The sequence below is a fragment of the Scardinius erythrophthalmus genome (genome assembly GCF_964197995.2).
Source record: "Scardinius erythrophthalmus genome assembly, chromosome: 25".
Classification (NCBI taxonomy): Eukaryota; Metazoa; Chordata; class Actinopteri; order Cypriniformes; family Leuciscidae; genus Scardinius; species Scardinius erythrophthalmus.
Genome location: NC_138245.1, coordinates 17,609,641 through 17,627,073, shown reverse-complemented (window position 1 = coordinate 17,627,073; position 17,433 = coordinate 17,609,641). Strand labels below are relative to the sequence as shown.

The following is a 17,433-nucleotide window of genomic DNA, read 5'->3' as shown; positions in this document are numbered from 1 at the left end:
ATTTTTTGTTTAAAAAAAATGGTGTTACCTTGCCAAACATGCCACAATATCCGAAATGGTTATGGTTACTTAAACTATAAACAACTGCATTGTGATATATCCCGTCACATAGTGTAAAATTACTCACGCCAAGGCTTAAAATTAAATTAAAATTAAATGAACACAGATAAGATATGACAAATCGGACCAATGAGTGTATGAGTAGATGACAAAGAAGAGAGAGAAATTACCCTGCTGACTTACTGCAGGCAGAATATGATGGATCTCAACAGACAATGTGTGCATGTGTGTGTGCGTGTGAGCGCGCGCCTCTGACCCTGTCAATTGGGACGGCGCTGTGCTCACGCGGTCACATAAACGCCACTCAAATCACAACACCATGACTTCAGTTACCATGGCGAGAGAGACAGCCAGAGACACAACGGAAGAGCATGTAAAGTCTAATTAATGAAGATGAACAGTGAAAGAAAGCAATTAAAAGGGTGTTGATAAGAGGTACAATGTCTCTTTCTCACACTTACACAGCAATAAAAGACACAAACAAGGAAAATCCTGCACAGAATCCAACCCAATATTAAGTACAAGATTGCACACATCCCTAATTTCATTGAGAAACAAAAATGGGGATAATGACAGATGTCCTGTACAGTGGCTGTCAGGAAAAATCCTAATGTAAACATATGGCAGCCTCACCTCCACAGCTGCGTTCTGTCAAACACACACACACACACACACACACACACACCCCTCCTCCGTCCCACCATAAACATGCTAACAAAAGGCATCAGGACGGTTTAGACAATCGACACGCTCCAGTCATTACATTCGGCACCACAAGTGTTTCGAATCACGCTGGAAATGTAGCAGATGCAGGCTTTCGCAATTCAAACTGAAGATCTGATTTGTTTGGAAATCAAGAACGGCGTGTTACTGTGTGAGAAATTAATTAAAAACATTACTGACAAGAAGCGATCACAGCTAAATTTCTTTGATTTGATAACTGAAATGTGCAGAAAAGGCGGAATGTTCCGGGAGGGTTTGTTGTGGGAGAGATTCCGACTTCCTTCTGTAAATACTAACACATGGTTATTATATTCAATAGCTTGATGTGTTTTCCCTTCCGAAAGTGGGGTGCATCCTTCCACGGGTGGGTGTGTGTGCGGTTGGGTTGGCGTTTATGTGCCTCCTGTTGAAACATCAGTCTCTGTCTCCGAACCAAACTCCTTTTCAAGCAAGTTTTTTTATTTATTTTTTAGTTAACAATAACACTGCCAGAAACAGCAGTTCCTAATTTTGAGAATAGTATTGTACGAAGCTAAGGGAGCTTTTGAAATCTATATGACACACTATTGTGATGGACCCTGAGGAGATATTTTGATATATTTTGGGAATGTCTATAGAAAATCAGAACAAAACTCAATTTTAACATTGAGCTCATTTTTTTGTACATTTGGAGTGCTGTCAATACAGAGAACAACGACAAAAATCGGTGTTGCCTACACCATGTTATGCTCTTTTTAAAATTTGCACCCTGTTGACTTCAATGGGGCAAGTTTTAAACCTGCTTTTAGCCTCTTGACATCCTTGATGTGTCATTACAAGTGCACAGCTAATGTGAGTGATTCCTTCAGAGTGAACACGAGTGAATCTGACTGCAGTAGATGTGAAAGATATTAATAAAAGTGATGTTAATTCAGCCAGCGCACATACCTGTATTTACATCCTGTTTTCAGTCGAAGTCCATAGTAATCGATTGTCGAGTTCACACGCACACGCGCGTGAACTCAACAATCGATTACTATGGACTTCAACCGAAAACAGGAAGAAAATACAGGTATGTGCGCTGGCTGAATAAACATTTTTATTCATATCTTTCACATCTACTGCAGTCAGAATCACCGTGTTCACTCTGAAGGAATCACTCACATTAGCTGTGCACTTTTAATGACACATCAAGGATGTTAAGAGGCTAAAAGCAGGTTTAAAACTTGCCCCATTGAAGTCAACAGGCTGCAAATTTTAAAAAGAGGATAACACGGTGTAGGCAACACCGATTTTTGTCGTTGTTCTCTGTATTGACAGCACTCCAAATTTACAAAAAAAAAGCTCAATGTTAAAATTGACCGGAGTTCTCCTTTAATGCATACATGTAGGTTGCATTAATTTACATTTTAAATCTCTGGAATTAAGCATTTTGGAAGAAAACGTACTTGAAAAGAGCAGGAGCAAAGTGATTAGCTCATGCATGGCTCTCTTACATGAAAAGCACAATAAAAGAACGCACCAAAGAAGGATCCATGGGCAGCCGCCGACCATATCGGACACCGGAGTGGCACAGTGTGTTTTCTGTCTGCTATTGTTGACAACAAAAGCCTGTCTAAATCCTCTTGAACTAGTCTGACCCCCTCCGAACTCTCTGCGAGACACCCCATACTCTTTTTCTTGCCGTCTCTCTTTCAGTAATAAGGCCGTACGAGAAGAGGCAGAGAAAGAAAAGGCCTCTTCTTTAATGAGATCTGTGTATTCAGACCCCTGGGCTTTGGCTGAACGGAACCGTGCTGAAAAAACACATCGTGCTGGACACACACAGCAACCTCTCCAGAGTCCCTGGGATGATGAAGCATAATCCAACTGAATATAACAGGGTATTCGTTTAAAAGTTCCAGTACACATTTCTTTATAGTACAGACAATCAAATCTAACAGTAGCCATATGGCTTGTATGCTATAAGCAATGTGCACTGCAGGAATACTTATTGTAAAAAGCAATAGCATTCTCCCAATACTCCAAACAATGGCAGTTTCTAAAGAATTAATACGAAATAATAAACTTTACATTTGAGCCGGACAAGGAAAATGAAGTGGATGAGTGTTCATGAACCACAAAATGCTAATTGGTGACTTCTGGGATATAGGGAATGATTGACTATTCACACCAGGTCAGGACTATCCCGAGGTTAAGTTCATTTTAGTGCCTGTGTGAGAGACTGCTCTAAAAATCAACAAGAAAAGAGGGCAACGACAGCAGAGCCGTGGCTATGCATGGCTGATCAGAACATCTGATGTGCGCAAGTATGTTTCTGCAACGTTTCTCCCTGCAGGAGAAACTATCAAATCGTGCTTCCCTGCACTAACCATAGTCTCTCACAGACGTCACTTAAAATAATATTATCTGAAGGATATATTCTCCAGGTTTTTTCCAACTTTCAACAATGTCCAAGTCTGTAGTGTGTGATTTCAAAGCAGGGTTAGGAATCAATGCCATAACAAATGTTTTCCAAACATTGTGTATTCTTTCTTCCTCAAAATTAGAAAAAGAAACATTCATCGAATCAGAATCATTAATTTCTTATAATTCCCACCCTTAAACAAGAGTGTAATTTGTCATAATGATTGCAAGATAGGCCAGATTTCAGCTATAAACAGGGGTGCACATAACTTTTTTGGTCTGGTTCTCAAGGGAGCACTTGGAGATTCTGCTTGTTACTCTCACTCTACGCTTATCCTACAAGCTGTAGTCATCACTTTCTGCTCTCCTCACTATCTTTTTTTCTTGAACATGGTAGATGATGTTGAAGTATTTTTTTTTTTTTTTTACATTAACAACACCGACAACCGCTGGAATATTAGGCTGCTGTCACTTTAAGACCGAATGCACGGACCGAATACTGACACACATCCGGTTTCTTTCTCAACTGATCACTTATGACATAACCGGGAGAATACTTGCAGTGACTTAATTTTGTGTGTATGTATGTATATGTGTCCATTCAAGCCCAAAGCAAACAGGACCAGATATGGAGAAAAATCCTACTCCAGTAACTAAACTTTTAAAACTTTTGATTCCCAGATTAACAACTGACAGATCAGAATTTATTCAGCCATCCAGCAATGTTAGTAATCCAGTAATGTTCTAACAGCCATCACTCACCACAAGCTTATCTGCTTATTCAGAAATCACATCTTTCACTTTCTTTCAGTTCTTGTCTGACTAGGAGATCTTCGCTGGCCGAAGAGAGACCGACTGTGACAATTAAGTGCCTAACTAATGGAAAATTGGAGCAAAAAAAAAAAAATCTTTCATAAGCACTAACCAAACTTGCATGGCTTGCTGGATGCCTTGACCGTGACGTTGTGAAACATGCGGGGCAGCATCACTGACTGAAAGGTGACAAAAGCTTTAAGAGGATTGCAATGATTGCTTTAAAGGAGAACTCCGGTCAATTTTAACATTGAGCTCATTTTTTTGTAAATTTGGAGTGCTGTCAATACAGAGAACAACAACAAAAATCGGCGTTGCCTACACCGTGTTATCCTCTTTTTAAAATTTGCACCCTGTTGACTTCAAAGGGGCAAGTTTTAAACCTGCTTTTAGCCTCTTAACATCCTTGATGTGTCATTACAAGTGCACAGCTAATGTGAGTGATTCCTTCAGAGTGATCACGGGTGAATCTGACTGCAGTAGATGTGAAAGATATGAATAAATATGATGTTATTTCAGCCAGCGCACATACCTGTATTTTCTTCCTGTTTTCGGTCGAAGTCAATAGTAATCAATTGTCGAGTTCACGCGCAATCATAGGTAACTAAACCTATGCGTGTGAACTCGACAATCGATTACTATGGGCTTCGACCGAAAACAGGAAGAAAATACAGGTATGTGCGCTGGCTGAAATAACATCATATTTATTAATATCTTTCACATCTACTGCAGTCAGATTCACCCGTGATCACTCTGAAGGAATCACTCACATTAGCTGTGCACTTGTAATGACACATCAAGGATGTTAAGAGGCTAAAAGCAGGTTTAAAACTTGCCCCATTGAAGTCAACAGGGTGCAAAATTTAAAAAGAGTATAACACGGTGTAGGCAACACCGATTTTTGTCGTTGTTCTCTGTATTGACAGCACTCCAAATTTACAAAAAAATGAGCTCAATGTTAAAATTGACCAGAGTTCTCCTTTAACAGTTAACAAAAGTTCTATTTAAGATCAGATTAAACTGAAAGAAAAAACAACATCCTAACATAGAGAGAGGGACCAGATAACATAAGAATGAGAGGGAAAAAAGATATCAGATTTCATAGGTTTTAAGTTGTTTTGAATCAGTATGTTTGAATATGTAAATGTGATATCTTGAGAAATGTGACAGGCAAAACAAAGACGAAAGAGTTTTATCTAAGAACCACCCCAAGCTTTCCCCAGAAACCTCTATTGAGACAGGTAAGCTGTTGACACATCACTGAGCACACACCAGCCCCAAGTATCTGACATTCTGCTGAATGTTTGCTCATCTCTTTGGTAACCGGGGCTTCAGATGAATGGAAGCAATCACTATGACCTCCAACACTCACACACACGTACAACAGAAAAACACTGTCACATGTGAAATGTAAAGATATAAAGATACAGATGTGGGAGAAAAAAAAAATCACAAATGTGAGATATAAAGTCCCAATTGTGAGACACACAGCTGTAATTGTGAGATAACAGTCAGTTGCAAGATATAAAGAAATAAAGTTAACTACGAAAGAAGTTAACTACACTGCATTACAGAATTAAAGAGTCACAATTATTGTAATATTGTAAAATGTAAAGTCACATGTCAAAAAAAAAAAATTTGCAACTATGAAAAATGTGAAAAAAATTAAGTAGGTGTTGTGCAATATAATGTCACAAATGTGCAATATAAAGTCAAAATTGAATGAAACTGTTAGAATTGCATGAAATGAAGTCACAATTCTGAGAAAGTCACAATTAACAACACAACTTGCTTCATGTCATGCATCACACGAGTGTCTTTTCAAACAGCAAGCAAGAAAGCAACAGTTTTGTGAGTCGGAGAGCATAGGGGAGATCTCAGATAAACACCTCACCTCACATGAGTATGAATCCCCTTGTAAAAAAATAAAAATAGCTCTCTGATACTGATACAGTAAAATCCAATTTGATCTGTGAATAAGAAATTCTTTATGGCATCCTCCACAGGTCAGTCACAAGACCCCATTAGCCCAGTTGGACTGAAGTTTTCCCTGTGGATCATATGAGGGGGGAAAAGCACTTTTACCCTGGAATTGTCCTCCTGCACAAACACTAGTGTAACCAATTCCACTTAACTTATATTATAAAAAATGTCAATGATTCAGTGGGAAGAAGGCCAAGCCCCTGTTGATTTATATAAGGACTTGTTTTAACAGGCTTATCAATGATATCAGCATCAAGGTCAATGAACTTAACCGACCACATCGCAAAAAAAAAAAAAAAAAAAAAAAGACACTCGGTCATAAAGATGTGTGCTCCACAACATCAAGAAAAGCAGTCCTTTCCTATCCACGCATGGTGTACAACTCCTTGTCCAGGGTCTTGGTATCTCTTTAAGAAACACAAAAACACCTTCCTGAGTTCAAATTCACAGTTCCTCAATAGTGGCACGATCTGAACTATATCAGAACCGTTTCAGTTGTGTTTGATCAGGTTTCCAGGAAGGTAGATCCCCAGGAACAGGATTAGGCAACCCTGCCTTAATCGTAATGTACACAAATTGCTGTTGCATAACCATAGGTGGATGCACAAACATGCGGTTGAGATCATTTGGTTATTCATTCACTCCTTTATTGTCCCTTCCTCTTTTTGAGGCACTGAAAGAATGGCTAGCTTTCCTTATTGTTTTAAGTTGTTCCGGCTCACCGACTGCGATAGGAAGCAGAGTGGGTTCCTCTCTTTCTCCTGAAGAACACAGATGTTTAAACTGAACTCAGGAAAAGGAAATAAACACTTCCACATGAAATCTACCCACTGAGGCCTCCACCCCTCCCTTCAGCTAATTTACACTGCCGTAAATCTATCAGCCGGCCATATAAAAACCTACAATATGTATATATGAAATGGAACTGTGTTTGATATATGTGAAAAGCATCAGGATTCATATTTGACTGTGTAAACAATAAAAATGGATGCGGAACGTAAGGGCACAGCCTCGACAGCCTGATGTGATCCAGATACTGAATAACTTCATGCTGGTAACCCCTTGACCACTGGCTTAATGGCATTTCACAGTCCCCTTTCTAATGGTTCAGGGTAGATTAGCATGATCCATGTGCAAACTGAGGCTGTGAACATGCTAAATACATTACACGCGCACATGCGTTTTCTCCCCAGGCACTGCCTAAATCCAGCTCGATGTCAAATCCCACACAGAAGCACCCAGACAGAGGGATGTAGAGCAGTGTGTCATTCTCCTTTCAGAAAGCAGCTCAGATCTAGGATCAGCATTTGTTTACAATGAGCACAGACATGGGAGAAATCTGATACAGGATAAATTGTCCTACTGTGAAATGCATCATGATAACAAGTCAACGGTCCATCTGGAGTCTGGACGGACATTGTATGCACACAATTACAGCACATTTAAAGAGTTTTCACAAAAAAATAGAAAGAGAAAAATCTTTTGATTTGAAAATATCATTTAAAACACATAGCCTATTCTTATAAATGTACTATTTGTATTCATGTTTGTTTCATATGGCCTGAAAAATGATAATACTATTTTCAGTTTCAAAAATCACTCTAAAAATGTCATGTGGTATAACCATCAAAAAGTTATAATTTTCCTTGAAACTTGAACACATGTGCACATCTTAATCAATATATTCTAGGGATGCACGATATATCTGTATCGTCCGATATATGTTCATTTTTAATGTTATCGTTATCGGTCCGATAAGAAAATTTGGCCGATAATACCGATATATTAAAGCTGGTAAATAATGGATTACTTCCTTCAGCTGAGACGCTTCAGATGAGCACTGTTTGCCATTTCAAAAAAAGGAAAATACAGTTAAGCGCAACATGTGCAGCGTTAAATCTGTCGTATAAGCTACATAAAATTGTAATGAGAACATCATAATTGTGTGCTTGGGACATGGTGAGACTTTTGTTTTTGTATTCAGGCTCTCAAAAGTTATTTAAAAAATTGGATTTAAATTTATCTGCCAATATATCGGTTATCGGCTTTCAAATATGAAGAATTACCGGTCATTGGTATCGGACAAAGTTTTCATTTGGGTGCATCCCTAATATTTTCTAAATATATTTTCCGAAACATTTCAGAATTTGAAAAATATGGCATTATTTATCTATTTGGGAAGTCACACTACTACATGATATTTTACTAACCTTGCCTTGTAACTTTAATTTGGCGGACAAAACCGTTTCAAATATTTTAATTCAGAATAGCAAAACACGCCCATCATAGAAGAGATCTATTCAAGTCATTGCATATACAAATTGCATTTCATGTCATGAATCTTTTTACATTTTCCCCACTTTAAGACATCCCATGTAACTTTCGTCGCTGACATGTTCTCAGCTGAAGAGGCTTGTTCCATCAATCAATACAACAGCGTTGAAAGGTATTGCTATTACATATTACCTCCAGAGAGAGCTGCCGGGGCACAGACCGTTAGTGAGGTCACCAGGACCGAGAGTCTTAATGTAAAAATCAATGAAGATTAATGAGTGAATTTGTTGAGCGCTGCATTAACTGTGCCGAAGGTTATAGATGGGCTGTGTGCTCATGATTAGACACCGTATATAATAATGTCCCACACAAATGAACAAGGCCACGTGAAGACCCACAGGTGCTTACATGAACAAGAGTCTTGGTCCACAAGAAAAGCACTTCAAGCTCAGCTTAATGCATTTCATATCAATTATTCATCCTACAAGTCTGAAGAATGGGAGAGTTTGAGATCATCAGCTTGTTGAGACAAAAAAAAAATGACTTTTTGCTCACAAACTCACAGAAACACAGATGGCATTTGTTGCCAAAAACATTTTCATAATTAAGGCTGGATACAACAAAGAATTCCCAGACAGCATGATAGATTATAAACAGTGAAACTCAACACCAGAATGTATATGAGGAGAATGTGTATGAGAGAGAGTGAGAGAGGGAGCTGGAGCCTGGCCCAGTGGTGCTCTGGGAATGCAGTCCGAGTTGATTGGCTGGTTTCCTGATATTGTCTGAAGTCATTTGGTGAAATAGGCAGAAGCATAACTCAAACCATGTGATGAGGCAGAGCCCTGTGGGGAGTCACCACCGCTTCAGCACAATAGACAGTCTGTAGTGCCTTTACCTGGGAATCACGGTTCACTCATCAACTCCTCATAAAGGAGTCAAGTGAAAAAAATATGAATTGGCTTAGAAATGTGAAGAACTGCATCACATGTGATTTTATTTAATGAGTCGTGCTTTAAACTTATCAAAGCTACAAAGGGTGTTCAGCATTATCTGACCTTCTGTGAAATGGATTTTGTCAAGTTACACTTATTTCAACTTAAACTGGGGCAAAAAGTTTCACGACGCTTAAGAATCGAGATTCGTTCATTCTGAAGTGAGAAATGCATTAGGCTACATAAAGTCGAAAACAAAGATGAAAATGAATGTGCAAAATGCATAAATAAATAAATAAATACACTTCTACTACTAATGCTGCTGTAGCTCAGGGCTTTCCTTAGAGAGGAATGTAAAAAATTGGACTTGGCCATTGAATTTTAGCAACAATTAAGATATATTATGTAGTTATTATAATTGTGTAGTTATTTGGTATAGCTTCAAAAAAGAAATAAACCCATTGGTTATTGGAAAGCAATTCGTTGATTGGTTGATTCCTCGATGATTTGTTTACAGGAAATGCATCACATGGAAAAAACAAAAGTGAGATCAAATCACTCTTCTTACCTTGCCTCACAGTTTTCAACCTAATAGGTCCCTTGCAGTTCTTGATCACTGTCAGCACATCATATAGAGGCAATCCAGAGACAGAGAGCGTCTCCACTTCCAGAACTAATTCCCCCTCGGACACTTTCCCATTTCTGTACTGTACGGCATTCCCGTTAACGTGTCCGATATAGGCGAACTCCCCATTCTCCGCACCGCCGAGCAGCTGCACGTTCAGCTCGCCACGGGCGTCCTTAGAAACCGTGCACTCGTTAACTTTGGTGGTCCAGTGATTCTTTTTCTGTACCACTTTGGACATGATGAATCAATCAAATCCGTCCAGAAACAGGTGGTTCCGCTGACAGACGAGAAAACGAAATAGTTTCATAGAATGAAATATCCCTCGCACGCGCGGTAAAGTTTCTTTTCCGTCCCCTCGGTCATGAATGCAGCTTCCTCGCAGCCCAAAAAAAAGAAAAGAACGAAAAAACAAAATCAAGCCATTGTCCGGCTGTTCACTAAATGAAATTCCCGGTCCGACCGCTTCCCTAATTAGCCTGTATTGTTTTCCTCATCTTATTAACATCCTTCCCCCTTTAATCCTCTTGGTTGCGCTCATCTGCTTGTGTTTTAATTTCATAAACCTCTTTAACTACACTTCTTTAAGTCTTACGCTTAGTTTAATATATTCGAAAACACTTGTAAGTACAATTCCCGCAGCTTTCCTTGGCACACAGACTGTGTTGGTGAGCGTTTCCTCCTAGTTCACGGCTCCTTTAAACAGGTACAGCGTTGACGTCTGTTGTCATACATTTCTCCTGTCCTGTTCTGCCTGCTCGCGACCAGGGATGGAGCGAGCGTAACGTGCGCGCATGCGCACTATTTCCCTTCGTACTCTTGAAGGGAATCCTCTCTGCGCCCGTCACCAGGTCCTAAAGCCCGTCTAAGAAAAAAAAATATATAGGCTATTTACGAACCTATGCCGATTTCTGTAAACTCTTGATTAAATGTCTCTCACATTATAAATCGTACGAGTGCCGGCAATAAATAAATACAAGCATCAACATTTATAAATAATCGCACCTGGACTGTATTCAAGGCTATAATCAGCAGCATATAAAACTGGTTAATGAGATGAATTGATAACATCTCCAGAATCAAAGTACTGGGCCTTAGCCATAAATCATGAAATATTTTCAAACGTAGTTTTGTCTTTGTTATGTTTAAGACTTGCTGTTTAAAAAGACAGGAAATGTTTTCTTATTGCTACACTCTTGCACAACAAGTTTTGTCGTTTGCCCAAAGTGTCGGTTTGTGTAGAAATTGAATGGTTCATCCCATGAATCCTTTTAATCAGGTTCAACCTGCCTATCATGTCTGTTGTACTGAAAGAATCGTGGCAAATTTCCCAAAATAGTGTTTATAATGTCTGAAGTAATATCTATCTATCTATCTATCTATCTATCTATCTATCTATCTATCTATCTATCTATCTATCTATCTATCTATCTATCTATCTATCTATCTATCTATATATACATACATATACATATATATGATTAATAAGCTATGTTTTTACATTTCTTTAATTCAATAAAATGAGTTAAGCAGTTTTCTACTTTTTTGCATTCAACTCATTTTTTTAAGTCAGTTTTATGTAATATAAGTTGAAAATACTTAAACAACCAAGTTGATTGTAGGCTACTATGTACTAAAAATAACACGTAATAGTATCATGTATAATAATAACTCACAAACATATTAATAAATCACAATCACAATTAATCATAAGATTTTAAGAACATTGACACTCTTGTAACACAAATAGTAATTTGATTTTACCAGATGTAACAGTAAGAGCCGTCAATTTTACCAAATTATTATTGGATTTAAGATTTTCACTGGAATTACTGTAAATTTGCTGTATCCAGTAGTTAACAATATTATTTATAATATATAATTACAATACAATATTATTTATGATAAATATTAATATATAGATTATAAAATTCATTCACTTATAATATATATATATAATAAGTGAATGAATTTTATAAACTATAATATTCTATGTGTATTCTATGTGTTTTCTGTTTTGTTTTGTTTTTATGTTCTCGTTATGTATAACGAAGAAGTGGGTGGCACTGGCAAGTTAATGAGGTATAGATATTCGAAATTGATCAAAGAAAAACAATATACCAGTATTGGATTGGCATCATTATCTGCAAGGCTGCAATATGGGTATTTGTATCGGATATGAAAAAGTGGCCGTCCAATCATTGGCCTGTACCAAAATGATTACCTTGATGAATCATTCTATAACTTTTTATCAGTAAATGTAGGCTTTGTTTCCATATATTGAAAGTCCCTTTTAAATCACACTCTGTATTTTCTTCATCTCTGTCCCTTTCTCATATATGTCAGCAGTCAGTATATTTTTCCTGCATGTGTTTGTCTGACACCAAGTCACAGCCAGACACGTGAAGGGCCGTCGTCGGGATCAGATGGGCTTCGCTGTTCACCTTGGGAAAAGCAAATGAGCTCTCTGATCCTAAAAATAACATTCAAAGTACTCCTTCTCCCTGGAGACGCCAACCATTGGCCTGGATGGGACAGGAAACAGAGTGCTTTTAAGCTTAAACCGTGTAACTTCTCCTCCAATCATCAGCGGAGCTGTCAGACGTACGCTGCGTTCATGCCTGCTGCATCTGGGATCTTTGAATGATGATGTAACTCGTCTAACCCGATTTCACTCCTGAAATAATCATGAGCAAATTTGAAGTGGTAACTAAACGATGTTTGGCTCCAAAGGCACAGCTAAAACCTGATGTCCCTCTCATTGAAGTCGCCGGCCTGCGCCAGCTGAGACTTAAACCTCAATTCGCTTGCATGTTAAAAGCGCTTCAATGCCGTATTGAGACTTCCTGATTCCGAAAGGAAGAGAGGAACATGGCATTCACCTGATGTGGAAGTAGATTTGTATATTTGAGAGTGCAACTTAGCAACATCTCTCTTGTTTTGCCAGTCAAATCCTCTATGACCTGAGAGAGGACTTTCTCACCGCTGGCCTTCTACCACAAACCTCCCTGACAGAACACGTCATTTAAGTCAGAGGCTGATGCACAGTGACTGTGACCCCTGTTTCTCCTTTTTCATTTGATTCCATCTGTCTTTCCGTTTCTTCCAGCAAGCAGCCCCTATTGCAGTGTGTGAACTATCTGTATTTTCTTCTCCCAACCCCCTCCTTGCTCTCAGTCGATGAACTAGTCCAGTCATTTTATGAAAAAAAGGTTGAACAAATTGCAACAGAAGCAAACTCAACTGATTTTGTATCCTCAATATGTCCTGAGTAAGGAAAAAAAGCCCTGAAGAATCCCATTAGGGGAAAGTTTCGAAAAAGACCCAAATATAGTCTATTTATACGCCTATTCATTATTTTTCTTATGTGAATATGGTAAAGATTTAAACCTTTAGATATCACCATGAAAATTACTGAGTTGATTACTTACAACAAGACAAACAAAAAATGTATTACAAGTTTTTTTTAATGATTTGATAACATGGACAAATGGTGCATAATCTAATTACATATGTGCTAATTTGCATAAATACCACAACAGATCTAAACATTGGGTATAGCCAGGTGAAAATGTCTTGTTCACTTTTTATTTTACCTACCTTTTGTCTTCTGCATTCTCCTTACGTCTCCTGTTCTTCTCTCAGACTCGTCCCCCAGAAACAGTCCCACAGACCCAGCCCCAAACTCAATCTCTTAAAAATTAATAAAGGCTAGGCTACTTTCTAAAGTACTTCTTCCTGCCTCTATTAATGCTCATGGGTAGCCTAAATGGGTTCCATTCAGACCTTAACATTAAGTATTTTACTGTTATATGTCAACAAGATTCAACAAGACATTTTCGCCTGGCTATACCCAATGTTTAGATCTCTTGTGGTATTAATGCAAATTAGCACACATGTAATTAGATTATGCACCCTTTGTCCATGTTAACAAACAATTAAAAAAAAACTTGTAATACATTTTTTGTTTGTCTTGATGTAAGTAATCAACTCAGTAATTTTCATGGTGTTATCTAAAGGTTAAAATTTTTACCCTATTCACATGAGAAAAAGAATGAATGAATAGGCTATATTTGGGTCTTTTTCGAAACTTTCCCCTAAAGGGATTCTTCGGGGCTTTTTTTTTCCTTACTCAGGACATATTGAGGATACAAAATCAGTTGAGTTTGCTTCTGTTGCAATTTGTTCAAGGTTGACCCCCATTTTGGCTTAAAATGACTGGACTAAACACATGAGAAATACGTTTATCAACTGACCTACAATACAATTTACATGCAGCATTACTTCTCCACAAAATACTATTGTATTTTAATAGACTCTGATAAACTTTAAAATTTGGTTTCTGCTGGTTTATTCTTTTTAGTCTCTAATTGACAAATATATATGACATTACATGACTATTAATTGTAATTACTTGCAATTGGTTAGTGGCAAGCATTGCTGTCAACATTGAACTTAATGGATATATTATGTGATATATTGTCTGACTGAACAGATGACACTGATAAAGATCATTGTCTCAGAAAAAAAAAGATTATTCAGCTTCATTTCAGTGTAATGCAGCTTAGAAAGTGACAAGCGTTTTAATTCTGCAACACAATAAATCTCTTTATGGCTTTGCAATAAACTTGTCTCTTTTACTTTCATGTTCATTGAAACCAAGGAATGATCTTTCATGTTCATTGAAATCATTGTCAAATATTTCTCTCTTTATTTCCCTGATCAATTCATTATAGACTGCATGTTAATGAATTTGTCATCCTAATTAGACAACTGTTACATACTGCGCTGAAACACGGGTGGAAGATCTAAATGCAGCTTTAGGAGGAATCCATAATCGTAATAAAACAGCATAAGGTCAAACCCACAGATAAAACTATCCACAGAATAACAAAGGTCCCAGGCACAAGCAAGCAGTGAAATCCAGGGAGGAAGACCAAGACCAAGACCAAGACCAAGAAGACCAAGAAGACCAAGAAGACCAAGACCAAGAAGACCAAGACCAAGAAGACCAAGAAGACCACGACCAAGAAGACCAAGAAGACCAAGAAGACCAAGACCAAGACCAAGACCAAGAAGACCAAGACCAAGAAGACCAAGACCAAGAAGACCAAGAAGACCAAGACCAAGAAGACCAAGACCAAGAAGACCAAGACCAAGACCAAGAAGACCAAGAAGACCAAGACCAAGAAGACCAAGAAGACCAAGACCAAGAAGACCAAGAAGACCAAGACGACCAAGACCAAGAAGACCAAGACCAAGACCAAGACCAAGAAGACCAAGACCAAGAAGACCAAGACCAAGACCAAGAAGACCAAGACCAAGAAGACCAAGACCAAGAAGACCAAGACCAAGACCAAGAAGACCAAGAAGACCAAGACCAAGAAGACCAAGAAGACCAAGACCAAGAAGACCAAGAAGACCAAGACGACCAAGACCAAGAAGACCAAGACCAAGACCAAAAATGCAGTGTAACATAAATAACACAAACACTTTGCAATGAGTGAATGAAAACACAGGGTTTAAATAGGCAAACATAAATGAGATAATGACAAAACAGGTGGCAGTAATCAGTCCAGGCAATGGGTTATGGGAAATGAAGTTCCCGCTGGTGTTTATCATGGGTACTCCATCAGGCAGGTGTAAAAACAACTCTCCATGCTTCAAGTAAAGTTTTTATTTTATTTTTAGGTTGTACATGTGCTTCTTTAAAGGAATAAAGTTCATCCTTTTGTTCATCTCCGGAACACAAATGAAGATATTTTAAATATTCTCTCATAATTTTTTGTCCATATTGAAAGTCCACGCTACCAAAATGTTTAGGCTTCAATAAGTTCATAAAGACATTGTAAAAATAATTAAATCCAATTTAATCCAAGTCTTCTGAAAAGACTCAAGTCACTTTATATGATGAACAGATTTAATTCAATCTTTAATTCATATATAAACACGCATACATAAAGTACATTAAATATGGTAAACAGAAGCTCAACTGTGTTTGCTTCACAAGTGATTTTCATTTATGGGCGAACTATCCATTTAAGCTTTTCACAAATCTCAAGACAAGACACTTGCATATAGCGTATACAGATTTTGTAGCGCATGCCATGATGTTCACTAGTTCAGTACGGTTTAGTCATTGCTTAGGTTTTTGCCATTGCGAGCAGTATGTCCTGATCTATAATCCCATATGACCTATTAACCTCTTTTTGCAGAGAGAGAGAGAGAGATAAAAAGGGAAAACAAACATAAAGACATCCAGATTCTGTGTAATCACCTTTTCCCCTGACTCAGTAAATCTCTCATACTCATAATAAGGAAATAAATAAGTACACATTTTTGACGAAAGTAGAGCTGAACAAGCTGTTTCGTCTAGCCTGTTTCAAGATTTTAGCTAAAGCCGAAATCATGACTGTTAATTTACGTATGAGAGATTTCACGTGTTTGCTACTATTAAAGACACACTGAAGGATTTTAACCCAAATAGCTGAATTGCACTTTTTTATAAATATTTATAAAATTGTGTACACACTCACAAGACAAAATCTTGTCATATTATTGGCTTTATAAATTAAGTTTTATTTTACATGGAGCGGATCACCTCATGTTGAGATCACACGACCTTACGAAAAGTTGTTTTATCTCAGTATCTTTTGCCCACTGAATAAACTAATAATGGCTGACTAATACACAATGACACTGATATCATGTTCAATGAGGCAGAATCCACACCATTAGGTGCCATAGCCATGTTACAACAAATAAAATAAAATAATTTAACAACATATATTTTAACAAAAATGCAAAGGTTTTGAAAATCACTTTTTTACCGGAAACAGGCAACAATGATTGTTGTCAGTTATTATTTTGTGTGGTTATATCTGCGCCAGAGAAACGAGGGCGTCGCCATCTTTAGAATATTGTCTTCGAACTTCCGTTTTTGCAGTCGCTCTGTATATTTCTATGGCATTGCTGTCCTGGAGTAATTAGCTTTTGAAGTGGATTTACTTAATGTAAAGTTAACGAAGTTATCATGAGGATTGTAATGTTTAAAGCAGATGTCTTAACAAATGTCAGTAGACCGGGAAGATTTTAAAACGAGCCGTTCATTCATAAATATGCAAGATCGCTGTGAAAATACAGACCGGAAGTCAAAAGACAACGAGCGTAGCGCTGAAAAGGGGCGGGGCTACATAAGGTCTATATACTATTATGAAAATTCAATAAATTGTTTATATTACATGAAATATAATACAGTGAATTTAGCTAAATGAACATTAATGTGATATTATGTATTTACAGTGTCGCATTTATTCAGTGATGTCAGCATTACTCTTGCTGCATAATCTTTATTAACTAAACCAGCAGACCGAATGCTCAAATCTCTCTTTCTTTGCTCTTCCTCCTGTCTTATCCTTTGTCTTTCTTTCTCTGTGGCTGCAATCCTGTTCATTAGCTTAATATGAATGCACTCTGAGTGCTATCCAATTGCTGGAAAGTACCATAAAACACTTCAAACATCCTTTGGTCAGAATATGATCCCTTAAAACTCTTCAGTGGGTGGATTAAAAGAATCTTATTTGTAAATCCAGTTTGATTTTTGGATTAGCTTGAAATGTTTCACTGTATCCTTCT

At 37.7% G+C, this 17,433-nt stretch overlaps 1 protein-coding gene across 17 annotated transcripts in view; it reads right to left on the bottom strand.

Annotated features, from left to right (window-relative positions):
• Nucleotides 1–10,590, bottom strand: part of magi1b (membrane associated guanylate kinase, WW and PDZ domain containing 1b) — a 137,039-nt gene extending 126,449 nt beyond the window's left edge. For all 17 annotated transcript variants that reach the window (XR_014029519.1, XR_014029520.1, XR_014029521.1 and 14 more), the window contains exon 1: nucleotides 9,742–10,590. Coding sequence is in view for 14 of the 17 variants with exons in the window: in XM_081358315.1 (XP_081214441.1) it covers nucleotides 9,742–10,039 (298 nt within the window). In the remaining 3 variants the exon portion in view is untranslated. The remainder of the gene's footprint in view (nucleotides 1–9,741) is intronic.
• Between the last annotated feature and the right edge of the window lie 6,843 nt (nucleotides 10,591–17,433).